Raw genomic sequence first — 23,071 nt, forward strand, 5'->3', positions numbered from 1 at the left:
AAGAAACGGGAGTTTTCCCGGATGGCGACAACATACAAGAATGCCGTGGTTACTTTGGCGGCAGGCACAGCTGAGAAAGCATCCGAAGGCTTCTTTAACAGTCAATCATCTAACCAGAAACCCTTTCTACCTAACCATAGATTTGGCGTTTCTATGGAGGATGGCGGCAGAGGTACCGTCTACATCCCAGACAAATCATATCAACCCAATCATCCTCTCGACGCCAGAGGCTGGACTCTACAAGAATTCATGCTTTCATCCAGAATGCTCATATTTTCAGATTACCAACTCTTATGGCAATGTAAACAGACACATCTACAGAGCGTGACTGGCGATGACGATGGTTTGGAGTACCAACAAGGCATCGAATCTCTACCCTGGGTTGCCTTCGACGATATATCCGGCCCATCTTTCGGTGCGCACGATTCTGAAAAGCTGTATCTGTGGAAGACAATCCTTCGACAATATACAGAAAGAAACCTCACGGATCCTGAGGACCGGCTTCCTGCCATTACAGGTATCATATCTGAATTGCAGAATGTCTGGAAAGATACCGCTATCTATGGCCACTGGAAGGATTGGTTTGTTCAGCTATTGGCTTGGTACAAACCGGAACCCAATACAGAGAAAGAGAGATACCTCAGCCGTGCTCCGAGTTGGTCCTGGGTTTCAGTCAACGGCAGGATTCACTTCGAAGAACCGATAGAGAAGGAAGATGCCAATATGAAAATTGTGACGGCCGCAAAAGTCACGATGTCTTGTCGTATCGCGTCGGAAGACCACATTGATGAGGATACACGGGAGGAAATCGATGAGTATTTTGACCTCGACGAGACAGCGCAGAAAGTGGAGAATAAAGGCAAAAGATGCCATTATCTTCTGCTGGGTAAAGCGAAAGAATCCGATGGTTTCGAGAATGCGATAGCGTTGATCGTGATAGCAGTAAGGAGCGGAGTATATCGACGAGTTGGACTTGCTGTGTTCGCGGATGATGCAATTTGGGCTGAGGCAAAGCACCAGAGTATCGAGTTGGAACCAAAGTATAAGTAACCCATTGTAAGTAGGAAATTGAGATGAAATTGAGAATGTAGTTCTAAATAAGTGGACAATATCAGGTAAATGTTGTGATATATATGAGATTAAATGGTATCAATACAATTGGAGACTTAGTAACCTTTCCTTGCGTGAATCTTCTCATGTCTCCGACAATCATTCACCCTAGCAAACGCCTTCCCACAAGTCGAACAAGCAAAAGGCCTGTCCCCAAAATGACTCCTCTCATGACTCTTGAGATTGATATTTCTGGTAAAACTCTTGGTGCAAATATTGCAAGTGAACTTCCCTGGAACCTGTCTTCGACTCAAAACTTCAAAATGAGAACCACCTTCGCTGAGGTTTGGATGGTAGATATTGATGTGTCTGTCGCGATCTTTGTTGCTCACAAAGCCTAGAGGCGCTGAACTGCAAGATATCGGGCATTGAAAGGGTCTCTCGTGGCGTTTTTCATGTGTCTCTCTAGCAGACTTCTTGTCGTAGCCGATGTAGAAGAAACGACATAGTGTCCGGCGACATTTGAAAAGGTTGGCGCCATAGTATTGCTTCACGGTATCTTCATCGCCCACTCGCTGATCAGGCAAGAATCGCTCCAGTTCAGTTCTGTTATCCTTGAGACCAGTTTCAATCCGAGCGATACCAATCGTGTTCCTTGTTGCGTAGTCGCCGCGTTGATGGGTGTAAATGTGGTTCCAAAGCAGTCGGAGGTCTCCGTAAAAGTGGAAGTTCTGGAACTTGGAAATAACGTCTTGTTCCAAGTCAATATGCTCGGATGTGGTGAGCTCTGATCGATGGGCGTTGACGAATTGTTGTAAAGACAAGACAAAGTCTGTTGTGACCTGACAGGGACGTTGGAAGAGGTCACTGCAATCTTTGATGACTGTGTCGATATGGTACAGCCATTGAGAACAAGCGTAATCCTGAAAGGCGAACCAGCCGCCTTTGGCATGCTCACTACGTTCCGATGACATATAGGTGTTTCCGAAACAAGATAGTGTGAGATATCTCAAACAAGTAGTCGCAAGCTGGCATTGAACTAATTTCTCTTGAATGTACTTATTCTGAATGATATGGCTGTGTCGAATTAGTTGTTCGTTCATTTACACGGTTATGGATAGGCCGGCTTACTGTCTTGCACTTGAATGAATGAGACGGATGTTATCGCCGTCCAGTACATGAATTATTGATCCAAGATATTTTTCAACATCTTGTCTCATCATCTTGTTCTCGAAATCGATCTTGAGCTCTCGTTCATCAAAAGACAAGATGGCTTGCATTTCGTGCCATCTAAGCGGTCTCTTCGCACAGACGAGCCATCCAAACATGGACTTTGATCTCTGCCATTGTGACTCTCCCCCATGTCTGGACAATAGTCTTGTCTTGACAGCTTCAAGCAACTTCTCATACCTGAAATTTCAAGTCAGTAAAAAAGTAAGCATTAGGAAGCATACGACTAACATAGCACCGAGTTCGGTGGGAAGGATTCCTTGTCTCAGTAGGGTTAACAAGTCTCCCTTGGTGTCTTGTTGCAGGAGAAACTCAATGGCGAGGTGGGCGTATAGGAATGAGTCTATCGTATGTCAGTGATGTATATCATGGACCAACTTGACATCCATTGGTACCTTGACTTTGAGAGCAAACAATCCTCTCGAGGTCATCCTTGTCAGCTTCAGACAAGCTGAATCCCTGACTATACTCGGAATTGGAAAACTCGGGTATCCTTTTCTGGACGAAAGCTCTGATATCGTCATGGTTGTCTTCCGGCTTTAGTGGGACATCAAGACAATCATCCCCGGATATAAACTTCCTCGTATCTGACGTCTCCCTTCCGATGAACATGACCCGCAAATGGCCTAGCCGCACTTGAGTGTTGTAAACAGAAACGAGGTCCTTGAAGAACCGGGCTGTTTGATGGATCTCAGCGCCGTCGCACTCATCTAGTCCGTCGATAATGATATACTGTCTCGGACTGTACTCAATGAATGTCTTGATGAGCTTTTTGGCAACCTCTGGGTCAAGAAGATTTGCTCCTCCACTGGTATTTTTCTCCTGATTGCAGAGTGGGAGGACGTAGTCATCTGCCTCGACCATCTGTAAGAGTATGCCTTTGAGGATGTCGAGATACGTCCTGTGTTCGTTGTCGTCTTCTTGGCAATAAAAATAGCAGGTTTTACTGCCATGTGGAATTAAAAAGTGTGTTTCCGGGTCTTGTAGTTCCTGTACCACAAGCGATGCCAAGACCGATTTCCCTGGCGGAATGTCAGCATCAATGATACCACACGCAACACTGACGGAACTAACCGTATCCAACTTTCTCATGCAACCAGAGTGCCGAATCTGAAGGGTCATCTTCTCCCATCCAATCCGACACAGCGCTATACTTTCGAAACATCCAACGCCCACTCTTGGGACAGATTACCATTTCTCTAAACGTTTGTTGTAGCCTTGGCATCTTCCCCGATGCCGAGATCCATGTAATGACCTCGTGTCTCTGCTCGTGTTTTTGCTTACTTTCTTCGGCTTCGAAGGTCCTCCAGTCTTGTTTCCAGGAATAGGAATATTGTTCCAATGCAGAACAAATCTCGGCATAATCTGCATGCATATCTGTCTGGGTTAGTGAGTTTGATCATGGGTTCGGTCAAGTTTCTGGTTACAGACTCTGTGCACGATCGCTTTGTGACTTGATGATTTTGGCAGTTTTGTTGAGTGACTCGGAGATTCTCTTGAAAACTCGTGATGAGTTATCCCAGATGGGCTTCTGGAGGCGTTGCCATACTATATAGTCAATCAGCTTAGATGCAAAGTGAGGTCTGGGTTTATTTTACACTTCGCGGTGAGGGAGAATAGCTTGTAAGCTAGGGAATGGAAGCTTTGAATATCATTATAAATATTCACCAAGCATTCGATGTAACCTGGGTATCTTCTAAAGAACTCTCTGTGACGTGTTAAAGGCATCAATTGGGCTCCCAGAAGCCCGTATACCTCGAGCACTCCATCAAATGCCCTGTCTGCAATGTTCGTCGTCTGGACTTGGAGTTTAGCTGGACGCTCAGGATTGTTTGCATTCGAAATAATACCTTGAGCAAGAACTTGACTGCACCCCATATGTTTGACATGACGCTCCCGGCGCCTGGAAATTCCAGAAATAATAGGACTTGTTCGAATTCTTCCATCCCGTTGAGGAACATTCGCAATCGATTCATGTTGATCATGTTATTTGTCGCATCTCGTAGGGCTTGAACGTCGTGGATTTCTCTTCGCATGTCCTGCTTTGTGGTGTTTTCGAATTGTTCTTCATGATGTTCCTTGAGTGAGGATCTGAACTCGTCGGCAAGTGAGTTAAGCCGTTCCATGTTGAGCGAAAGGAAGGAGCGACGTGGTATGCGGTTGAGATAAGATTAGCGAAAATTGACAGGCTAGTGGCAGGTGAAGATTAATTTGCCTCAGACACAAACAAATGTTGGACAACGAAAATGGCATAAAGAAAAGATGTCACAATTGAAAACAATCAGCAGCTTACTTCCGGGGGCATAGTCAGAGGAGAGGCAGCCCGTGACTACAATCGCAGTGAAAGCCTTACAAGAGCCCCAATCTGCCTATGCTGCCTTTTTCAACCCATAGGCCAATCGCTAGCCAACACGAATAAGATGCGAACCATCATGCCCTGAAATGATAAACATTGCGGGCTTAGCAGGGTTTCAGCTGGGCCAAAACAGGGTATATGATTCGGTTCTGACTGACCGATTCCAGGGGTCTTATGCACGAAAAAACACTGCCTCAGCCTGATTTCCGTGGTCCCTCCAGGGTCAGCAATCCATCTCTTTCTTGACAAGAGACAAGTATCTCAATTTCCCACAAGCAAAAATCACAATCACTTTGACAAGAGTCATCTGCGACTATGACACAGTCTTGGAAGCATATACTCAATCCTGTCGACGAGCAAGAACGACACAATGACCACGCGACTCATGTAAGCTATACACCTTTAGCGGAGCAGCAATCAGCATCAATGACAAATGTCCCCACCGATCTCTATTTCAACACGAATGGACCATTTGGTATGGACTTTCCACTCGATGGCTGGAACGACTACACTGGAGAACTTCCTCGAGAGAGCGAATATCTCGGACCCGGGTCCATGAATACGCTTGCGTAAGGGCACTGATAATCTTTTCGAGGCTGTAGCTAAATTAAAAAGCAATGTCCCGGTGCAACAGCAAAACTTCTTTCCGAGCAACATGATTTTGGATCCACAACTCATGGGTCTTGACATGGGAATCAACCTTGACACTGCCAATCCCAACTTTATGCTCCCAATAACTACAGAGCAGATCAATTCTTTTGAAGTGCCTCATGCGATAGAGAACTCCCAATATCTAAGCTTGCCTATGGACAGCTCACAGGAGTCTTCTGTTACACCTGACATTATGTCCTCAAGTCAATCGAATTCGACACCAGCGACTGTACCGGACGTAGAGGATGTAGAAGAGGAAGGGCTGGACGAAGAAGAAAGTCTGTTTGTAACGGACCAAGATGACACTATAGTACACTATGGTATGGTAGGTATTATTCTGATCCACGTTTTGTTCGTCATCATGCTAATGGCCCCAGCTTCACAACGTTGAAGTCAAATTAGTCCCGGATGATATGTCATCTCTTGATGACCGACTGAAGACAGGCGAATCAGCATACCAATACTTCACGCCCACCGAATATCAAAAGCAAGTCATGCTTTGCTTTCCAGACGATGAGAAGAAGCATTTTGGCCATCTATCTTCTGCCGCTGGACAAGCTCTCATGCCACTTATCACTCGTCCACGCGTTGACGTTGAGCCTTTAGCATTGAAGGCCGACTTACGAGAAATTATTCATCGCGCGAATAAATCCACCGACGCACGTGTCAAAGTCGATATCAATATTTATGGGCCGCGATCTGAGGGGAATTCTGTCGGGCAGGTTCTCTCAAATGGGAAGCTATGGTTGCAACGATCGATCCACGGTAGAGGTGGCACGGAATACGATAATCCGCATTTTCTCAGCATCACTGTCGCCGACGGACAAGATGGGATGGTTCCAAATGAGGTCGTTGCTTCTAACGGGCCCACCAAGAAGAAGACACGGGAGGAACAACTTCGACAGATGGTGGAAGAAGTATACAATGCAGTGGACAATACACGAGAGCTAGAGCTAGTCGAAGGAGGCGACAGAGTCACTCGTCAGCTTCTCAGGTAAGTGTTTCGGCCCTCCACAGAAATAACCACTAACACCAAAACAGACATCAGAAAGAAGCCCTGGGTTTCATGCTAGAAAGAGAATCCGGTCACATAAATGACCAATACCGGCTTTGGAAAGAAATTGTGCAGGACGGAAGAGTTCAATACCGTCATAGAATCACCAAAAGACGGAGAGACACCAGACCCGAAGAAAAAGGCGGTGGAATTTTGGCTGATGATATGGGAATGGGAAAGTCACTTTCTATCCTCGCCTTGGTGATGAAAACCTTGGATAATGGTCAGGAGTGGGCGAACATGAAGAACGCTGAACACAAGGGTAGAAAAGGGACTAGATTTTCCCGGTCGACTCTCGTCGTCGTCTCAGCTGCGCGTAAGTTTCGATATTACCATATGAAGATATTACTAATAAGATATAGTATTGGTTGATGAGTGGATGAACGAGGTGAAAAAGTATGTTGCATAGCGTCTAATATTTGAAGGCCACGCTAACCACACATAGACATCTGCAGAGTGGTCTCAAAATCATCAAGTATCATGGCGACAGACGACCGAAGGATCTGTCCCAACTCGACACGGTAGAGGACTCGGATATCGTGGTTACAACTTACCACACTCTTACTACCGAATACTTGATGGGGAAGGGCAAGACCTCACCGCTATACAAGCTCGGGTGGTATCGGGTTGTTCTTGACGAAGGCAAGTCTCATCCTCGACCAGTCATCAAAGTCTGAACTAACTTTTCTTGGCAGCTCACATCATCCGACGCCCATCTACGAAATTCTTCCAAGCCTGCGACTATCTCCACGCCAACTCCCGGTGGTGTTTATCGGGGACACCGATTCAAAACAAACTAGCCGACATAGGCTCTCTCTTTCGTTTCATCCGTGCTGAGCCATTTGACAAGGCATCTGAATTTCGAAAGTGGATAGAGACACCATTTGATAATTCTTACGATGAACCTACTCTAGTCCGGGATCGTCTGGTCATGCTGCTCGAGGCCTTGTGCCTACGCCGCACTCGAGAGGTTTTGGAATTACCAAAAACACGCCAATTCGTGCGCCATCTTGAGTTCACTCAATCGGAGAGGGATCAATATGAACGAACAAGAAATATTATTCACCGAAACATGCAGCATCGAATGGGAGAGGTTGAGAAGAGTTCTCAGTTTGGCATGTTTCAGATGTGGCTTCAGTTACGTATCGTCTGCAATCACGGAACTTATCAAAAGCTCTTCTCATGGCATCGCAGGAATTTACTGGAGGAAAGAGAAGCGATTGTTGGAGCTGCCGGTCAATATGGGGAGATGTCATGTGTTGGCTGCGAGCAACCAATGCCAGTCCTTGGGCATGATTGGTCGAAGAAAATGTTCGAGGATGGATGTTCTCACGTTCTGTGCCCAAAGTGCATCGAAGACTCAAAATTCTCTGAGCTGGAAACTTCACAAAGGCGCTGTCCCGTCTGTGTCAGATGGTATCAAGCACCGTCGCCCGCAGGTAGTGAGGAAGGATCAGGCGACGGCACACGTCAACGCAAACGAAAGAGAAATGCAACTACGAACGACGACCATGAGCATTATTTCAACACTGACGGGCATTCGACCAAGATTCGAGCGCTCGTTGAAGATGTTCGGAAGGATTTGTGGACGACGAAGAGGTATGTATATGAGTCTTTCTTTTTCTATGGCATCGCTAACACTATCAGCATCATCTTTTCGTGCTGGACCAGAACACTTCATCTTATCGCAAGACATCTGGAAAAGGCCGGTATTCCTTACCTTCAGCTTGACGGAAACAGCCCTTTGCCTTAGCGACAGGTTACCTTGGACAAATTTGAAAATGGGAGCGAGACGCCAGTGTTGATTATGACTACCGGCACAGGAGCCTTTGGGTAAGTCAGCCTGATCTGACATCATTCTGGGGCAGCAGTTGACCTTCTTCCAGTCTAAACTTGACGTCAGCCAACCGCATCTTTATCGCAGAATTACAATGGAATCCGAGTGTAGAGAGCCAGGCTATCTCTCGTGCGATTCGTCTTGGACAGAAGAAGGAAGTTCGTGTTACTAGATATATAACCAAGGATACTGTTGAAGAGGTAAGTTCTCCACAATTTGTCATCGGTTTCTTATGGTTACTGACAATGGCTAGGATATCAAACAGCAACAAGAGTACAAGAAGCAAATACCAGCACTTGGGTTCGAGGAGGAGATTGATTGATTGAAGACATGGAGCAACTTGTCATCAGAGGTCATCATTTTACTCACACGAGGCACGGAGCATGGGGCGGACTTGGACAGCGACACCTTTGTAGAGGTGATCGGAACATATACTTCAAATAACAGAAATGTCGCCTATCACCAAATGATCATATTGCTGAAACATTCCAAAATGGAAACGATATTTTGCCGTAGACCAGGTCTCTAGCTTTCATTTCCTCATTGGGATAGACAATAACAAGTCCGCAGGGTACGTAGATATGTAGGTTACAGATGTATAAATCTACGTCAAGAGAATTGGGTGTAATATCGCAGTCAGGATTGGAGTTGAGAAAATAAGGTGTCAGGATTGTTCAAAGGCAGCGGGGACTTATCTATCTAAGCACCTGTCCTGTTTGCAGCTTTGAGAGACCTGCCAGCGGAGAGGGTTAAATTTGCAGTGAAGTGCGCTGGGGCGCAGTCGATTAATGAATTGACCTTATTGGACAATTAAATATGTACGATATATATAATGCTGCTTTGGTTGGAGTTAAAATTGCAGTGAAAGAGCTCGGATGGATGAAAACCCTCGGAGATACTCGTTTTGTGTCGCAATTGGATAATTAATCATGTAGAGCTGAAAGATAGATTGGGTATTGGACCAAAGACAGAGAGAATTGCATTTTTCCATTGAGCTATCAAGGTGCCTCGTGTAATCCGACAACAACCCGTACCTTATTTTCATCCCCCAACTCCGCCATCTTCTGTGTATCCCAAAGCTCTTGAGGCTCTCTATCAGAATTCAGTTCTGACCTTCCAATCTGTAATATCTGAGTCCCACCCAGTTCAGCTTTGGAAAAGCCATTTGTTTCATGATCAGATACCAAACTTTGACTGCCTCCACGATCACGACGAAATCGTTTCCATAATAGAAATCCAATAATTCCAGAGACTGATAACCCAACAGCTGTGACACCCACTGAGATCCCCACCAGCGCTGCTGTCGATAGTCCAGAATTGTGTGGCTCTGTTGTTGGTATTTCAGATGACTCTGCAGGATGCGAATTCGCTGATGAATCTGTTTCTGTCGAAGTTGCCGAAACACTTGACGTAGATGCTGTGTATGAAGGTTCGAGTTCGCTTGAATTGGCCTCAGATACATTGAAAGTACCTGAGCTAACCAGAGGCAAGTTCAAGTCTGAGGAGTATAAAGAAAAATGAAACACGGGAATTTGAGAATCCTCATTTAGCCACGGCTGAGACGTGACTATAGACGAGCTCGCATTCCATGTATAGCTGGTATCCGTTGTATTCGCTTTGAAGAACAATTAGTTGGTGGGAAGACTCCTCACAATGACAGGAGGGCAATACTTAGAATCTTTTCGTAACGCGTCAAGGGCCCTCTAGGCCAGTCCTGCCAGACAAATAAATTGCAAGGTCCTCTGTGATCTGTCTCCCACTCAATCTTGAAATTCTCGTCGAGCGAATAAACGGGGTTATCCTCATAGCCGTCCTCATTCAACTCTTTTGGTGTGATAAAAGTAGACTCGCATTTTCCATATGTTGCAAATGCAACCCCGAGGATATACACTGGTAGTAACGGCAACATTCCGGACTCTCAGTCAATTGAAAATCACGATGCTACAAAAGAGGGGAGAGAGAACAAAACCACAGCGAGAAAAAAAGACGAGACATTTTGCCGTGATTTCTTAATACGGTTCGATAATGCTTGTCAGTTTTGAGATTCCTTGTCACGCTAGCCAGCCTTTTCTCATATGTACGTTGCACTGCCACAATGGTTGATAAGAACCCATGAATAAGCAGAGGTCGACCAGTTAGACGAGTCAAAAGCGAGTTAATGACGCATTTGACTCCTCAGTAGCCAATTGAAAGCTTAATAGACTTGTTGAGAGTCCAGGGTATAATTCCTTCGACTTGTCCATCGAGATTCTAGGTTAAGCTTTTGAGTTGGAATACCGCTAACAAGGATTTGCGTAGGAGCGGTAAGATGGGTTTCTATCCGTTGTCGAAAGATCGCATGAGATCGAAGCCGCGATCTGATTTTATTTATCGTCACGATGCTGATGAATGCAGCTGATACATACAGTAGGCATGAAATGCGTGTTTCGAGAAGGAGCCAGAAATAGCAGCCCCTACGCCGTAGGATATTGAAAGCATCACTTGAAATATCTTGGATTGTCTGTAGGCCGCTATAAATGATCGAAGCAAGTTGCTTCAACTGACCTACCCTATTCGTCTTGTATAACCTAAACAACCAATTTGTCTCATTTTCGAGGATACTGATAGATATTATAACACAGTTTGCTTTAATGATGATTTTCTATGGACGGATTTTAAATAAAAAAGATGTCAAATCTAAATATCATCGTACAACTCTATCGTATAATTGTAAGTAGGCTGTACAGCGATTGAGTGAAAGTGCAAGGCAAAGATAACAATGTAGTTGCACAGAAACGGTACTGAAAACAAGACAAACCGACTTCCCTTGGTGGATCCAATCCCAAACGCCAAAAAGAAGCCAAAAAATGTCCCAGGTAAAATAAAATCTCGGAAGCTCGTCTCGTAAAAGAAGAGAGGAATACATAAACCGCTTGCAAGTACGAACACGACAACCTTCTGTAACAGGCTTGATCCAAAAGCAAAGGCAGCTGATAGGCATATTGCTGTATATGGTAGTGCAAACTGTAATATGTTGCGCTGTAGCTCTGGTCCTAATGTCGCTGGCGCAGAAGGAACACGGGGTCGTTGGTGCTCCGAAACAAACAGTACCAGAGTCAGAATGACGAGAATAAACCACCACTTCTTCCTCCATAGCCAGCGGCATACGTTGAAATAGCCTTTCGGCAATTGTGGGGATGAAATCGAGCCGCCTTGTAAGACCTCTTGTATCTCGTATTCTAGTTGCTTGTCTGATAGACTGTCGATGTCTATTCCGGCTTGATCCACTTGCATTCTGATTTTGTCTGTGAGGTCGAGGAGACCTTTCCAGTCTTGGGACGTAGTCTCACGGTGATTAAGTTTCAGCATATCATGCGATGTCTTCCACAGGGCCACTAAAGCTAGGGACCATAATAGTAGTAGTATAGTGACGATATACAATTGTAGGAATGAGAAGCCCCATTGATACCGTTGGACAGCATCCTTTGGTACAGTTAGCTTTGTCCTTGGATTCTTTAAGCCTTGGTCCCACCTTGTCTTTTGCTGGTTGACAGACACCATTGTCGAACAGTTGGGTCAAGTTGTACATGTCATTGTCGACAGTAAACAGCATCTTGGTCCTGTCCGGGTACGGATTCGTCTTTATGGTTGCGTTCTTGCTTGAATTCGACCTCCAATAGAAGTCATCTGGAAGATAATATGCAGAGATATTGAGAGGCGGTCCATCTATTGTTTCGCCACAAAACTCGGTCATATTATCTCCAGAACGGGTTCTCTCGTTCCCTGGCGAATTAAAACCGTACTGCTGAATATCTGCAAAACAAGGATTTTCGTCAGTGGTTATGCTGGGGGGTTGATAGAATATACTACTCACAATATGACACATTCCGTTGCAAATCACAAGTTCCATCGTACCATGTTTCATTGTAACCGAAACAAAAGTCCCAAAACATCATTTTTCGGCCACTGCGTGCATATGTTATGCCTATCCCTCGTGTCAGCTTCTTCATTCATCGATGTGGAAGTATTGCTATCCTACCTGATCTCCAGGGAACGATGTAGTCTTTTGTGAAATTGGCTGTCCTGTCTCCATCATGGACGACGTACGCGATTGGCCTGACACTATTAAAGGGAAATAACCTATCATCACTTGAAGTTATATAGAGGTCGTTGAACGCGGTGTATCCGGTCATCGAGCCAGCAATAGTAGGAAATGCCAGGATGAAAGAAAGTGTCAGGGCCATGATCCACATGGCGAGCTTTGAGGCAAGGCCCCGACGAAAGAATTGGGAAAAAAGGCGAATCGAAGATAGCACAGAAGTATCTTGGTGGAATCGCAGCAGCCATACTGTCGTGTATGTCGCTGGTTTTGTTGCCAGAGACACTTCCAGATATTCTGTGAATACTCTCCAGGCGATCAGGGACATGATGGCCTGGCCTCCTCTACCAATGACCTAATATGCCTGTATCAGCACCGATGGCTTCTCCATTTCAGCACAGGTCTTACCAAGTCCCATGCCACATCGATAAGTTTCGCGGTGGTAAAGTCGAATTCGCCCCAACCAAGAGTGACTTCAAAGAATCCTGATAATGCCCACAAATTACTGTTGTAAATGAAATAGTCATCTTGGTCCGTCTTGAGGCGGAAATCTCCATCCGGTCCACAAGGATCCGTACTCTGCAAGTTCACCCGAAAAGTCAAGAAAAATAATGCAATCAATAAAGACACAATCGTAATACTGGCCAGGAACTCCCATAGCAAACGACGTAATTTTGACGATTTGTATCGTGGTATGGAGCGTATATCTTTTCCCGCGACTGTAAATGAGCTTCTGATCGATGCAATAAAGGAGAATGATGATCTTTTTGGTTTCTCGAGTGTTCCAGGACTCCGAGGGGCTGGCTCGCGAGGCGTCGATGCCCGCTCCACATCTGGGGGATCATCAAGTAGCCGGTTGGCAGAATCTGACATATTGTCTGCTTGAATGGTTGTGTCTTTGAGCTAATGAGAAGGATTGAAATGTTAAGTGACATGAATTTGATGAGGGGAGAACTCCTAGGATTTTCAGAAATCAGGTCACAGAGGGATTTGGACGTCATAGGGTAGAATCAAGAGCTACTATGTAGAAATAATCCCCGGTTGGTACCAGGATTTAGTCCTGACTTCCCAGCTAGGTATGCACATTTTGACGTTGCTGACAACTTAATGCAATGGGCGCCCAATAAACAATGGCAACATTAAGTAGGCCGCGTCTGTGATTTCTCATGTCCAGTCATGTCCCGCATCAGGTTGCGTCGCCCGTCTTGGCAGCGTCCGAACCGTACTGTAATAAGCATAGATCTGTAGTATCAACAAGGATTCATAGCTGCAGGGGTGGCAAATGGAACATGGTACGACCAACAGGCGTAAAATGCCCGGAATAAATAGCCGAGACACATCTAAAATGCTGTTTCCACCGCTAAATAACCAATCTAAAGGGTGGCTAGCCTCTTCACAATCAACGCGTTGATACCTAGAAAGGGTTTACTCAACGAAGTTTTAGGTACGGACTTCTTTGTCATATTGACATGATGAAACATAACTAATACCATATATTGATACCGTAACAGCAATCTATTTTGCTTCCGTTGAGACGGCACGGTTTATGCATCTCTCACCAATGTCAAAGCAGCCCACTCAGCCTTCGACTTTCCCCTTCGACCACTCGGTATCTTCCACCCAATCTCGATTTCTCAAACTTGAACGCCGGAGCCAAGACTTTGAAGTCCTCACCAAGACCATACTCCTTGCCGCTCATGTCCCAGAAGTACTTCTCATGTTTTAACATCTCTGTACGTAACTTCTGATTGATCGGTGGGTTTTGACAACAAGCACACACATATCATCGCAATGACGAGGACTAAACTCCAAGTCCCGATTTCTGAGCGCCTTCTGTTGGTCTTGGGAATACAGACCAAGATTGTAATACCAAATATTGTATTGTGTTAGACTAATGTCAATATCAAATGTGACATCGCCTTTCGTTCGGGCTATTAAGGCTTGGATGGCCGCAGCGGCACCGACTAATCCCGTTTGGTAGCCAGAGTTGACTGATGCTGCGTCAGAAGACATATTTTGCAAGAATAAATATTCACTTGCGGAGTAGAGGGACAACAGCCTCATTGAGATCAAGGACCTTAGCCTGTAGATATGACAGACCAAATATACAGGGCTTCTCTACTTTGGGAATTGGAAACCTGTGTAGTTTTTGGACTCTAAAGTTTACGTTACTTCACTTCTATTCGCTATTCGTTCTACGTCGACGTTCTCATCTGTGTACATGTTGAGACAAGTTAGAGTAAAGGAGTGACTAGATTAAATTTTCTGAGCTATAAGTGTAATGCCAACGTTACACATCCACTGTATTCCTTTGAAATTGCAGTTCAACCCCAAATGTGAGTGCCAATATAATGGATGGCTCTTCGCCCGAAAGAAGTGTAGAAGATAGCGTTCTCCTTAGTTGGTGGTGACGTTGCGTCGTGTGTCCCAAGCATCCTGGGCACCGACAACGTTGAAAGCAACATCCGGATGGTTATCCTCGTTGTCACGCTGATAGTAGAGCTTGACTTGGAAGTTCCTCATGTCGTTGGGATGCTGGAAGACGTTGGCAGTCAGACCACTGGTTGGAGCAATGACCAAGTCCCTCTTGTTGAAGCTCCATCCATCATCCCATTCTTCCCCGTTACCTCCGACACGGTAAGCCTCCCGGATGTTCATAAAGTCCCTGTCGACGTAGTAAACTCGAACCTTGGAGCGATCTTTAGTCAAAATGTATTATATAAGACTTATCAACTCTTACCTGAGGTTTGCCGTTCCAAGCGTCCGGGTGCTGGAAGGCGACAGCGGTAATGACAGGAAGCTTTGGGTTGACAATGACGGGCTTTGCCTTGATTTTCAAGGTATTGGTGTCATATTTCTTCGCTCCAGGTGTAGACTCGGTCCTAGTTTGGCTCTCGTAAATGTCTATCTGATACTTCTCATTCACTTGGAACATGATGGTGTTGCCGTCAGGCAGGGACACAGCGGTCATGTGCTGAGGGTAAAAAAGTCAGAATACATTTGGATGGGATATTGTGTAAAGAGGGAATACCTGAATGTGGGAAGTCATTTCGGATAGATGAATGGATCGATGGGTTTGTTGTTTTGTGAATGGGTTCTTTGGAAGCTTGAGATGATCTTGTGCTGAATGGAAGAGTTCTTGGACGGGATCCCCCAGCTTCTTTATAGTTTTTTTGAACTCGTCCTTGACCTCCTCCTTGACACTGTGTTTCTTTTCCTTAATCTCGATTGGTGGGCCTCTCTGGACATGGATAGCAAGCTTGATGACAATGGCGACTAGGATCAGACAACCAATGCAAAGTATGCACACCAGGACGAGACAAATGAAAAGAAGTGACATGACAAGGTCATGTTCTGGGCTTGGAAGCTGCATTTCTCTATTTGCCTCCTGATTCAGCTGACAAGAAAAGCAACATTTACTGAAGGACCCAATACTATTGCTCGTAAAAGGGTCTCGGTGTGTTCTTAGCTTCTTCTCAACGTATCTGTGGAAACCTTCCCCAACTGTGATATGTGACAGACTTCCGGATAGGGGCTTGTGAAAGAGTCAGTGGGGGGCTTCAAACCGAGACCGGAACGGATCTGCGACCAACAAGATTATGAAATGGTGTACAGAGATCAGGTTCAGCTGATACATACTCTTCCAAGGATATCTACACATTGGTATGTTAGCCAGCCACTTGCTTGTCGTTGCATAGTATGACACCGGTGGTTTCCTATCACAGAATAGACAGTGTTGGTCCTGACGTTTCCAAGGGCAATTGCATCAGCCAGCCACATACATCTTTGGGTGATACCAAGCTATAGTGAAAATCATCAGGTGATGGCGATCAATGATCTCTTAATATCAGCCCATATGGGGTGGGAATGTTGAATAGGGGGGGACTGTCCAGGCCAGCAACCAGCCTTTGGTGACCATAAAGTGGAGGAACTTTGGAATTCATCTGTCAACGTCACTACTTTCTGATACTTGATCTTTTCACAGAGATACTAAGAAGGCCGTCGATGGCAGGCAATGCATCGGATTGGCATCTGCAGCGAAATCAGTGAAGTGGTTTGGCGGTAAGTCAAATATTACAGGGGTGAGCAAATATTTGGGAAATGTACACCCGGACGGTCATATGGAATGTCATTCTGTGACTATACACTCCTCGCATTGTTACGACAAACCCAATTCTATCTGAGGCTATCTGTCCTTGAACAGCCTACTCCCCTATGATATCGCATGTCACAATGTTATTTCCATGATGCGTGCCACTAAAAGGCGAACCCGAGGGATTCTAACCATGAGTGCTCGTATATCTGTCGGAGTCTGAATCGATTTGCCTCAGCTCGCCATCTCAAGCCATTTGCCTCTGAGCTTACCCGATTATGGAGATCCCATTCTATATTACACGTCAAGGTAATTCTAGACACATGTAGACCTCTTCATGTATGTGATTGGAAAAGAAAGCTTGTGATTGATCGGGAAAGCCTTTCCAAAGCGCTGACACTTATTGGGTTTACTGAGACATATTTAGTGCTGATAGCTTTACGAAGCCTATCGCGATATAGAGTTTAGAGTGTCCTAAAATTACTCAATTGGGAATATGTTAAAACGGCGTCCATTAATGTTTCAGTGATGCAGATGTATTTCAGAGACATGCGGTGTAGTCAGCCAGCCTCTTTTCTTTTCAAATCGCGATCGAATGCTGTGTAACATGGAATCGACGCGTCTAGGTAAGGATCATGTCACATTCCAACCTTTCGATATGGTGAAATAGGGCTGGCTGGTGTTCCCGAATTGTTCTAGTCTAGATAGTTTCAGACTGTGACGTCGTGGCACGGTCCGCATGTTAAAGTGCCACTATTTGATGCTTATTCGCCTAGTTCTAGTTCATACTAGTGGCCGTTTCTTTCATCATATTCGGGCAGTTACCCAGTTTGTCAACCAATGACGGACTATGATGGTAGCTGAAAGCTTGACTTGCTACCTATGACCCACAACTATCAGTTGAGACATAAGTGAGACAACATTCAGTATCCAGGATATGATAACCTTGTGCCATGTCGAAGACGGCAGGAAACAATAACAGAGCCAGACCCGTTTCGTCAGCGTATCGCATAACTTGAGGAGGTTTTTAACATGTTTTAGTTCGAAAAGATCGCTAGACATCTCCACACAGTGATACATCTTGCGAGACCTTGGCCACAGGTAACCCGTAGTTGCAGAACATGGCGTGCTGAACTATCACAGCCGCAGCATCAGCTAGTCCACATCGTCCTTGACATCCTTTTGACATCAATCCATGTCCAGGCCGAAATGATCAGTAATCTCTCTGTGTGCTGTTGAGTCTGGTTGTTCCTCTTATTAAGTTTGATGGGCAGTCCAATGCCGTAACAACAGGATACTCAGCTGAAGCACAGCTATTCGGATTTTCTCATTCTAGGAGAGTTCCTTTCAAGAGGGAGGCGCAAAGACTGTAGCTTTACCCCATGAGCTCGAGGCTACAACGGACTGAGAAATACAACTAAGAATTTGTAGAATAAGAGCCGGTGGTGGATATATTTCGCGGGTACTGATCTTGTCAGGGAGGCAAGTTTGGTTCGGCTACGTATTACAGTCATAGTCGACACGTCACTTAAACACAATTGCACAAGGGATACATCTGCTTCTTGAAAAACTATTATATTGAATTTTATTATATTAAAAGCTATAGTTAGTATTAATTATAAGCTTTTTCTTTTTTTCTTTAAAATTTTCTTTAATTTTTTAATTTTATAAGATTTTTAATATAATAAATTTTAATTTAATAAACTTTTTATAAAATAATATTATTTTTATTAAATATTTTATAAATTATTAATAATTTATTTTTTTTATTAAAGATTATTTTAAAGATTAAAAAGTAATTTTATTTAAAATATTTTACTTTTTAATATATTAAAATTATATTTTTTTTAAATTTTATAAAAAACTTTTAAAGCTTTTTTTTCTTTATATAATAAAAATTTAAATTTTAATTTATTAATTTAATAATTAATTATATAATTAAAAATATTATAATTAAAAATAATAAAAATAATAATTTAATTATTATTTATATTAATAATATTTTAATTTTAAGTATTAATAAAAATATTATATTAAAAATAAATAAAATTATTAAATATTTTTATTAAATATTTTTTAAAAATAAAATTAATTATAAAAATTAAATTTTTATAAATAATTTTTTAATTTAATATATAATTAAAATTAATAAAAACTTTAAAGTTTATTATTTTATATAATAATTTTATTAATATTAATATTAATAAAAAAATATTTAATAATTAATTTTTAAAAAAAATAAAAACTTTTATAATAATTATTATAATTTTAATTTTATAAATTATAATATATACCTTTAAATTAAATTTATATTAATATTTAAATTTAAAAACTATATTTTTTATAAATTAATTTTAAATATATACTTTAAGACTTATACCTTAAAAATCACCTAATAAAAAGCTTCTTAAAAAAGAACTAGTATTACATATCTGCAAAAACCTCCCCTTCTAGACACGCAAGCTATCACCACCATCAAACTCTTACCAGTTGCACACCCTGTTGCTTATGACACCGTCTTCCAACCATGTACCACCCTTGATGGCGTAATCGAAATAATACCTGGTCACCTTTCGATGTCCGTTGTCGTCCTTTCCCGAAACAAAAAGCGAAAGATCGGCCTTGTCTGGCCAAACAAGTGCACAGGCGGTCAAAGAGGCGTTGCTGTCGATCCACGTCTTGGGATTGTCAACACCGAAAGTACCCAACTCCCATCCATGAGCCCTGTTAAAGGCAACCTCCTGAATGTAACCCCTCTTCTCGCACTTTCCATCTTCAGGGGCGACGCAGTAGACGCGAATCTATCCAAGTCAGTGAGTTTCTTGACTAGCAACGACAAACACACCTCGTGGTCTTTCTGGCCTTGCCAAGCCATGGCAGCAACCTGTCGGCTGCCACACTTGACTCTCAGGGTTCCCCGTGAGATCTGGACAACATGATGGTCATATTCCTGCGTATTTCCGTTTGGAGAAAGGAGGTAGCAAAGTTCGTGGTTGGAATTGACAAAGAAGATGTAGGTTTTGCCACGACTGACGACAGCGGCAATATCCCTAGGAAGGCCTTGAAAAATATCGTTGGCAGACATTCCGGGTAAAGAAGAGTGCTTGAAAAAACCGAATAAGATGTTCAATATCTTCCTGTGATGAGCGGATGAATATTCAGGTGCTGAATGCAGAGATTTTATATATCCTATAGCTGAAAGGTTCGTTCTACCAATTCTACGACATCTCTCGTCTTTCCACGACCATTAATCGCATGAGCTTTCAACTCTGACCGCAGCGGTGAGTAGCATGGCTGTAGCTGAGAGCGCCTTTGCACTATCCAGATACCGCAAGCAGGCATGTGCCAAGCCAGTTATCATATCCCTGTTAGGACTTGCAGCAGAAACAATCAAGAGGCTGGCTGATCAGGTCCACGATTACTTCCAGATGTACCACTGATCCCGGAACAAATCACACCCTCCCTATGCACTTCAGGATCTGAATATCAGCCACGGAGAGGGCCAAGGACGAAACTAGTTGGTCGGTTTATGTTACTCAGATTATAATTATCCGGATGTTTACTGTCTCTGACTAAATGTTGGAGACCAAGTTGTCTGATGACGTCTAGTCTGGTAGACACGCATCGTACTACCGAGTGGATCTCCATATTCAATAGACCAAGACCACATTATGTTTAGACCCTAACATGCCAATCATATGTGAGGACACTCGATCTAGACTCGATATATTGCCAGTAACGAACATTCAGCTGTGTCTTAGATAAGTGGGAGCCTCAATTGTGACTGTTCTGGTGTCACTTCGTCGTGGCTTGATCTAAACCAGCCTAACCCAGCTCCTGTCCATCTCGGCAGAGACCAGCCAGCCACATTCAAACCCATGCCAGAAACAACTATCATCTCTCTCAAGGGATGTTGGTAAATGACTAGGTATGAGAAACGCAATGTCGCCTGCGACCCATCGCCCACATTCCAGCAAGCGGTCCATGCAAGTATCGCATACTCTTTCCCCCTCTGGAAGAAAGCATCAAACACTTGCAGAGTCCACAAAGCAGACAGAATCCTTGAACAAACTCAATTCCTCGGATCTTAGCCGCGGCTCTAGAGCTCGACCTAGACTTTGTCTGTCCCAGGGATAGGCTGGGCCAGACTCCAGAGTAATCGCTCCCCAGCCTTGCCGATACCTCCTTTTCTCCCTATAAAGCATTATCCTCCCCCCTCGTGTTTCTTTTCGATCAAGCAAAAACGCTTTTCTTGTAATCAATCTCTTGTCTCCTTTCATTCTTAGTCCTTGTCCATGTTATATAACATCTTTCTCCGGGCCGTCATTACGGCGACGTTCTGCCTAATGGGCTCGGTCTCTGCCGCAATTTGTACGTTCTCCTTAACATCATCCTATGTTCCAAATCTCGGTGGCTAATTCTGTCAACTAACCTCAGCGGTGGACGACTCTACCCAAACAACAGAAACATATTCAGTCACATCGAGAAGAGCATTTGAACCCGATCCAGTGGCTGGAAATATCGTGAAGTCTTGTGGCACCCATATATCAGTATGTGGCGCCGAGGATGAGGACAACGTTATATACGTACCGAGGTCCACCGAAACCGAGACGAACGAGATTCATACAACTTCTATAAAGGTCAGTCAGATATTCAAAGCTCCTATGATTAGGATAAAGCATTGAGAAATCGGCCAGGTGCTCAAACCTACGACTACAACTGTTACTGAGATTTCTGTTTCCACCATCATCCAAGAGACAAAGGGCAAGTAAATCAGACACATGCTACCCAATATCACAGCCATTGTTTGACAAGAAACTAACTTTTCTGCGAAGGTCACTGTCGCAGAACTGTCATAGCCGCCGGCCCACCTGTTAAGGTTACTGTCGACGTTGTAATTGTTTCCGTTCAGGAAGTACAAGATGTTGACACAGTCACCGAGACCATAGTCTCAACGACCAGTGCTAGTGTAGTCGAACAATGTTTCCTTGAAACACACACTGTCTTGGGAGGTGTTCCAGGAAGCTGGCAATCTGGTTCGCCAACTGACGCAATACCATACCTTTCTTCGACCCAGACAGCCAGCCCAGCGGGGTTTACTGCAGATTTTGATCAGTTCCCTTCTGATGAATCCACCCCCAAGAATATGGCAGGAGGCTTAGATGGATATGGCATGTACGAACAGGGTTCAGAAGAATGAAGGGTCTGCTTTATGAGCAAATGATGTATCAATTTGCACTGGTGGTGAGAGAGGAGTGATTGTGGGATAGAGTTTTCTTCTTTAATAGGATGGTGAGGGGGCGTCATAATACTTCAACATTGTGGGTCAATCGACATCAAATCAATGAAAAGCAGTGATCAAACTTAATAAGATTGGTAGCAGAAAAAATGACTTCGTAAGTCTTAGATTACAAAAATAAAAAGTCTAAAAGCTATAGTCTAAGGAGCATAAAGTGGCCCACTAGTTTCGTCCCTTATGCTTCCAACAGCCAATTCTTCTGAAACCCTCAGAGGTGCCACCAGTCTTGAATTCCATCGACCAAATTCTACCAGTCAAAGTCAGGCTCGGGATCAGGCAACAGTTCGGGGTTTTCAGCAGCGCCACTCATGGCGGCAATGCGTATGATACTCCACCGTAGTTCAAGAAGTGCTTTGAACTTCTGGGCATCCTGTTCAGGCATCTTGACTTCAGCAATATGTCCTGACACGATAGGGGTGCACATATCCACCCGAAAAGCTGAGATGATGCCACCTTCCTCGCCGCGCTGATGAGAAGGGCTCCCATCCTGTTCGAATGCCATTTGTCTCTCGGCCATCGCCCTCATACTCGAAGCGTCACCCGTAATGGGTATTTCGTCAGAGGCATTGCGCGTTCGGCGGTCAAGCCAATGGAATTGTACCTTGACAATCACCTCTGGGTTTTCGGATGTGTCGTTATCGCTGGCCTTCACCCAACCATGGAATTTCAGTCCCAGATAGCCTCGGGTCCACCAGAAGTGGATTTGCCTGTTGAGGTAGACCATGTTCCATCGCTTGTCGGAACATCCCACATCTTTTACACATAGGTCCTTTAATCGCTTTGATTCGCTTCGGGTGAAGAGAAGGCCTGACCAGCTGAGAGGTAAACGGGTCTCATTAATCTTATCTGCATTTTCATTCCAAGTAATGGGCACAATATGTGCCACTTCTCCTTTGCCTGTGTGCAGAAAAATGCAGGCATGGTTGTCTCGATTGGCGCATGCATCTTTCTCATTGTCCTGTCGTGCGTCCGCGAGACTACTCTTCTGAGATATTAGGACTTGGCTGGGTTAGCACACAGTTAAATCTAGATACATAGCATAGAACTAACAGTGTTTGACTAGAGAAGTCATGCCGTCTAGACACGTCTTGAGTAGTGGTCTGAATTGGCTTGTAGGGTCAAGGTAGCCTTTGGTCAGCTCATCGAGGGGAACCGACAAGATAATTGCAGCATGGATTGCTGTCAGTTTGTAATCTGGCAAGTCTTCGCGAATTGCGTTCTCGATGTTGGTTGCGCAAGCCAACCGTATCGACAGGGTGCGTTGAAGATCCGATGTATACGGTTCCGCGTATATCGGCTGCGAAACCAGGAAACTCTCGAGCGCTGCTACCAGTAGGGTTTCTCCTGGGCGGTCTCGGGCGCAAAAGGCGTCGACCGGATTTGTGAGCCGCTGCCTTACTTGTGGAGGGATAGGCATCGTAAA

General features: G+C 44.2%; 8 protein-coding genes across 8 annotated transcripts; 3 read left to right on the forward strand and 5 right to left on the reverse strand.

Moving 5' to 3' along the window:
* Positions 1-669: 669 nt before the first annotated feature.
* FPOAC1_003599 (uncharacterized protein) lies at positions 670-4,406 on the reverse strand (the record flags this gene model as incomplete). Its single annotated transcript, XM_044848158.1, has 9 exons — positions 670-1,093; positions 1,525-2,127; positions 2,182-2,460; positions 2,512-2,623; positions 2,676-3,302; positions 3,355-3,657; positions 3,712-3,828; positions 3,879-4,077; positions 4,131-4,406. The coding sequence occupies 9 exons, from the start codon at positions 4,404-4,406 to the stop codon at positions 670-672; spliced, it is 2,940 nt and encodes a 979-aa protein (XP_044714074.1).
* Positions 4,407-5,062: 656 nt separating this feature from the next.
* Positions 5,063-8,094, forward strand: FPOAC1_003600 (uncharacterized protein; the record flags this gene model as incomplete). Its single annotated transcript, XM_044848159.1, has 9 exons — positions 5,063-5,205; positions 5,252-5,612; positions 5,665-6,281; positions 6,329-6,657; positions 6,704-6,737; positions 6,787-7,003; positions 7,037-7,103; positions 7,151-7,940; positions 7,989-8,094. The coding sequence occupies 9 exons, from the start codon at positions 5,063-5,065 to the stop codon at positions 8,092-8,094; spliced, it is 2,664 nt and encodes an 887-aa protein (XP_044714075.1).
* A 54-nt stretch (positions 8,095-8,148) lies between these two features.
* Positions 8,149-8,500, forward strand: FPOAC1_003601 (uncharacterized protein; the record flags this gene model as incomplete). Its single annotated transcript, XM_044848160.1, has 3 exons — positions 8,149-8,174; positions 8,228-8,378; positions 8,432-8,500. 3 exons carry the CDS (start codon positions 8,149-8,151, stop codon positions 8,498-8,500), a joined length of 246 nt encoding a protein of 81 aa, XP_044714076.1.
* A 2,354-nt stretch (positions 8,501-10,854) lies between these two features.
* On the reverse strand, positions 10,855-13,129 carry FPOAC1_003602 (uncharacterized protein; the record flags this gene model as incomplete). The annotated part of the gene is made up of 5 exons (XM_044848161.1): positions 10,855-11,640; positions 11,690-11,970; positions 12,032-12,142; positions 12,197-12,611; positions 12,665-13,129. The coding sequence occupies 5 exons, from the start codon at positions 13,127-13,129 to the stop codon at positions 10,855-10,857; spliced, it is 2,058 nt and encodes a 685-aa protein (XP_044714077.1).
* A 1,524-nt stretch (positions 13,130-14,653) lies between these two features.
* On the reverse strand, positions 14,654-15,629 carry FPOAC1_003603 (uncharacterized protein; the record flags this gene model as incomplete). Its single annotated transcript, XM_044848162.1, has 3 exons — positions 14,654-14,944; positions 14,997-15,230; positions 15,288-15,629. 3 exons carry the CDS (start codon positions 15,627-15,629, stop codon positions 14,654-14,656), a joined length of 867 nt encoding a protein of 288 aa, XP_044714078.1.
* Positions 15,630-18,832: 3,203 nt separating this feature from the next.
* On the reverse strand, positions 18,833-19,434 carry FPOAC1_003604 (uncharacterized protein; the record flags this gene model as incomplete). The annotated part of the gene is made up of 2 exons (XM_044848163.1): positions 18,833-19,150; positions 19,195-19,434. The coding sequence occupies 2 exons, from the start codon at positions 19,432-19,434 to the stop codon at positions 18,833-18,835; spliced, it is 558 nt and encodes a 185-aa protein (XP_044714079.1).
* Positions 19,435-20,644: 1,210 nt separating this feature from the next.
* On the forward strand, positions 20,645-21,549 carry FPOAC1_003605 (uncharacterized protein; the record flags this gene model as incomplete). Its single annotated transcript, XM_044848164.1, has 4 exons — positions 20,645-20,720; positions 20,787-20,989; positions 21,047-21,117; positions 21,198-21,549. The coding sequence occupies 4 exons, from the start codon at positions 20,645-20,647 to the stop codon at positions 21,547-21,549; spliced, it is 702 nt and encodes a 233-aa protein (XP_044714080.1).
* Positions 21,550-21,895: 346 nt separating this feature from the next.
* FPOAC1_003606 (uncharacterized protein) lies at positions 21,896-23,065 on the reverse strand (the record flags this gene model as incomplete). Its single annotated transcript, XM_044848165.1, has 2 exons — positions 21,896-22,647; positions 22,699-23,065. 2 exons carry the CDS (start codon positions 23,063-23,065, stop codon positions 21,896-21,898), a joined length of 1,119 nt encoding a protein of 372 aa, XP_044714081.1.
* Positions 23,066-23,071: the final 6 nt, after the last annotated feature.

The sequence above is a fragment of the Fusarium poae genome, chromosome 1 (genome assembly GCF_019609905.1).
Source record: "Fusarium poae strain DAOMC 252244 chromosome 1, whole genome shotgun sequence".
NCBI lineage: Eukaryota > Fungi > Ascomycota > Sordariomycetes > Hypocreales > Nectriaceae > Fusarium > Fusarium poae.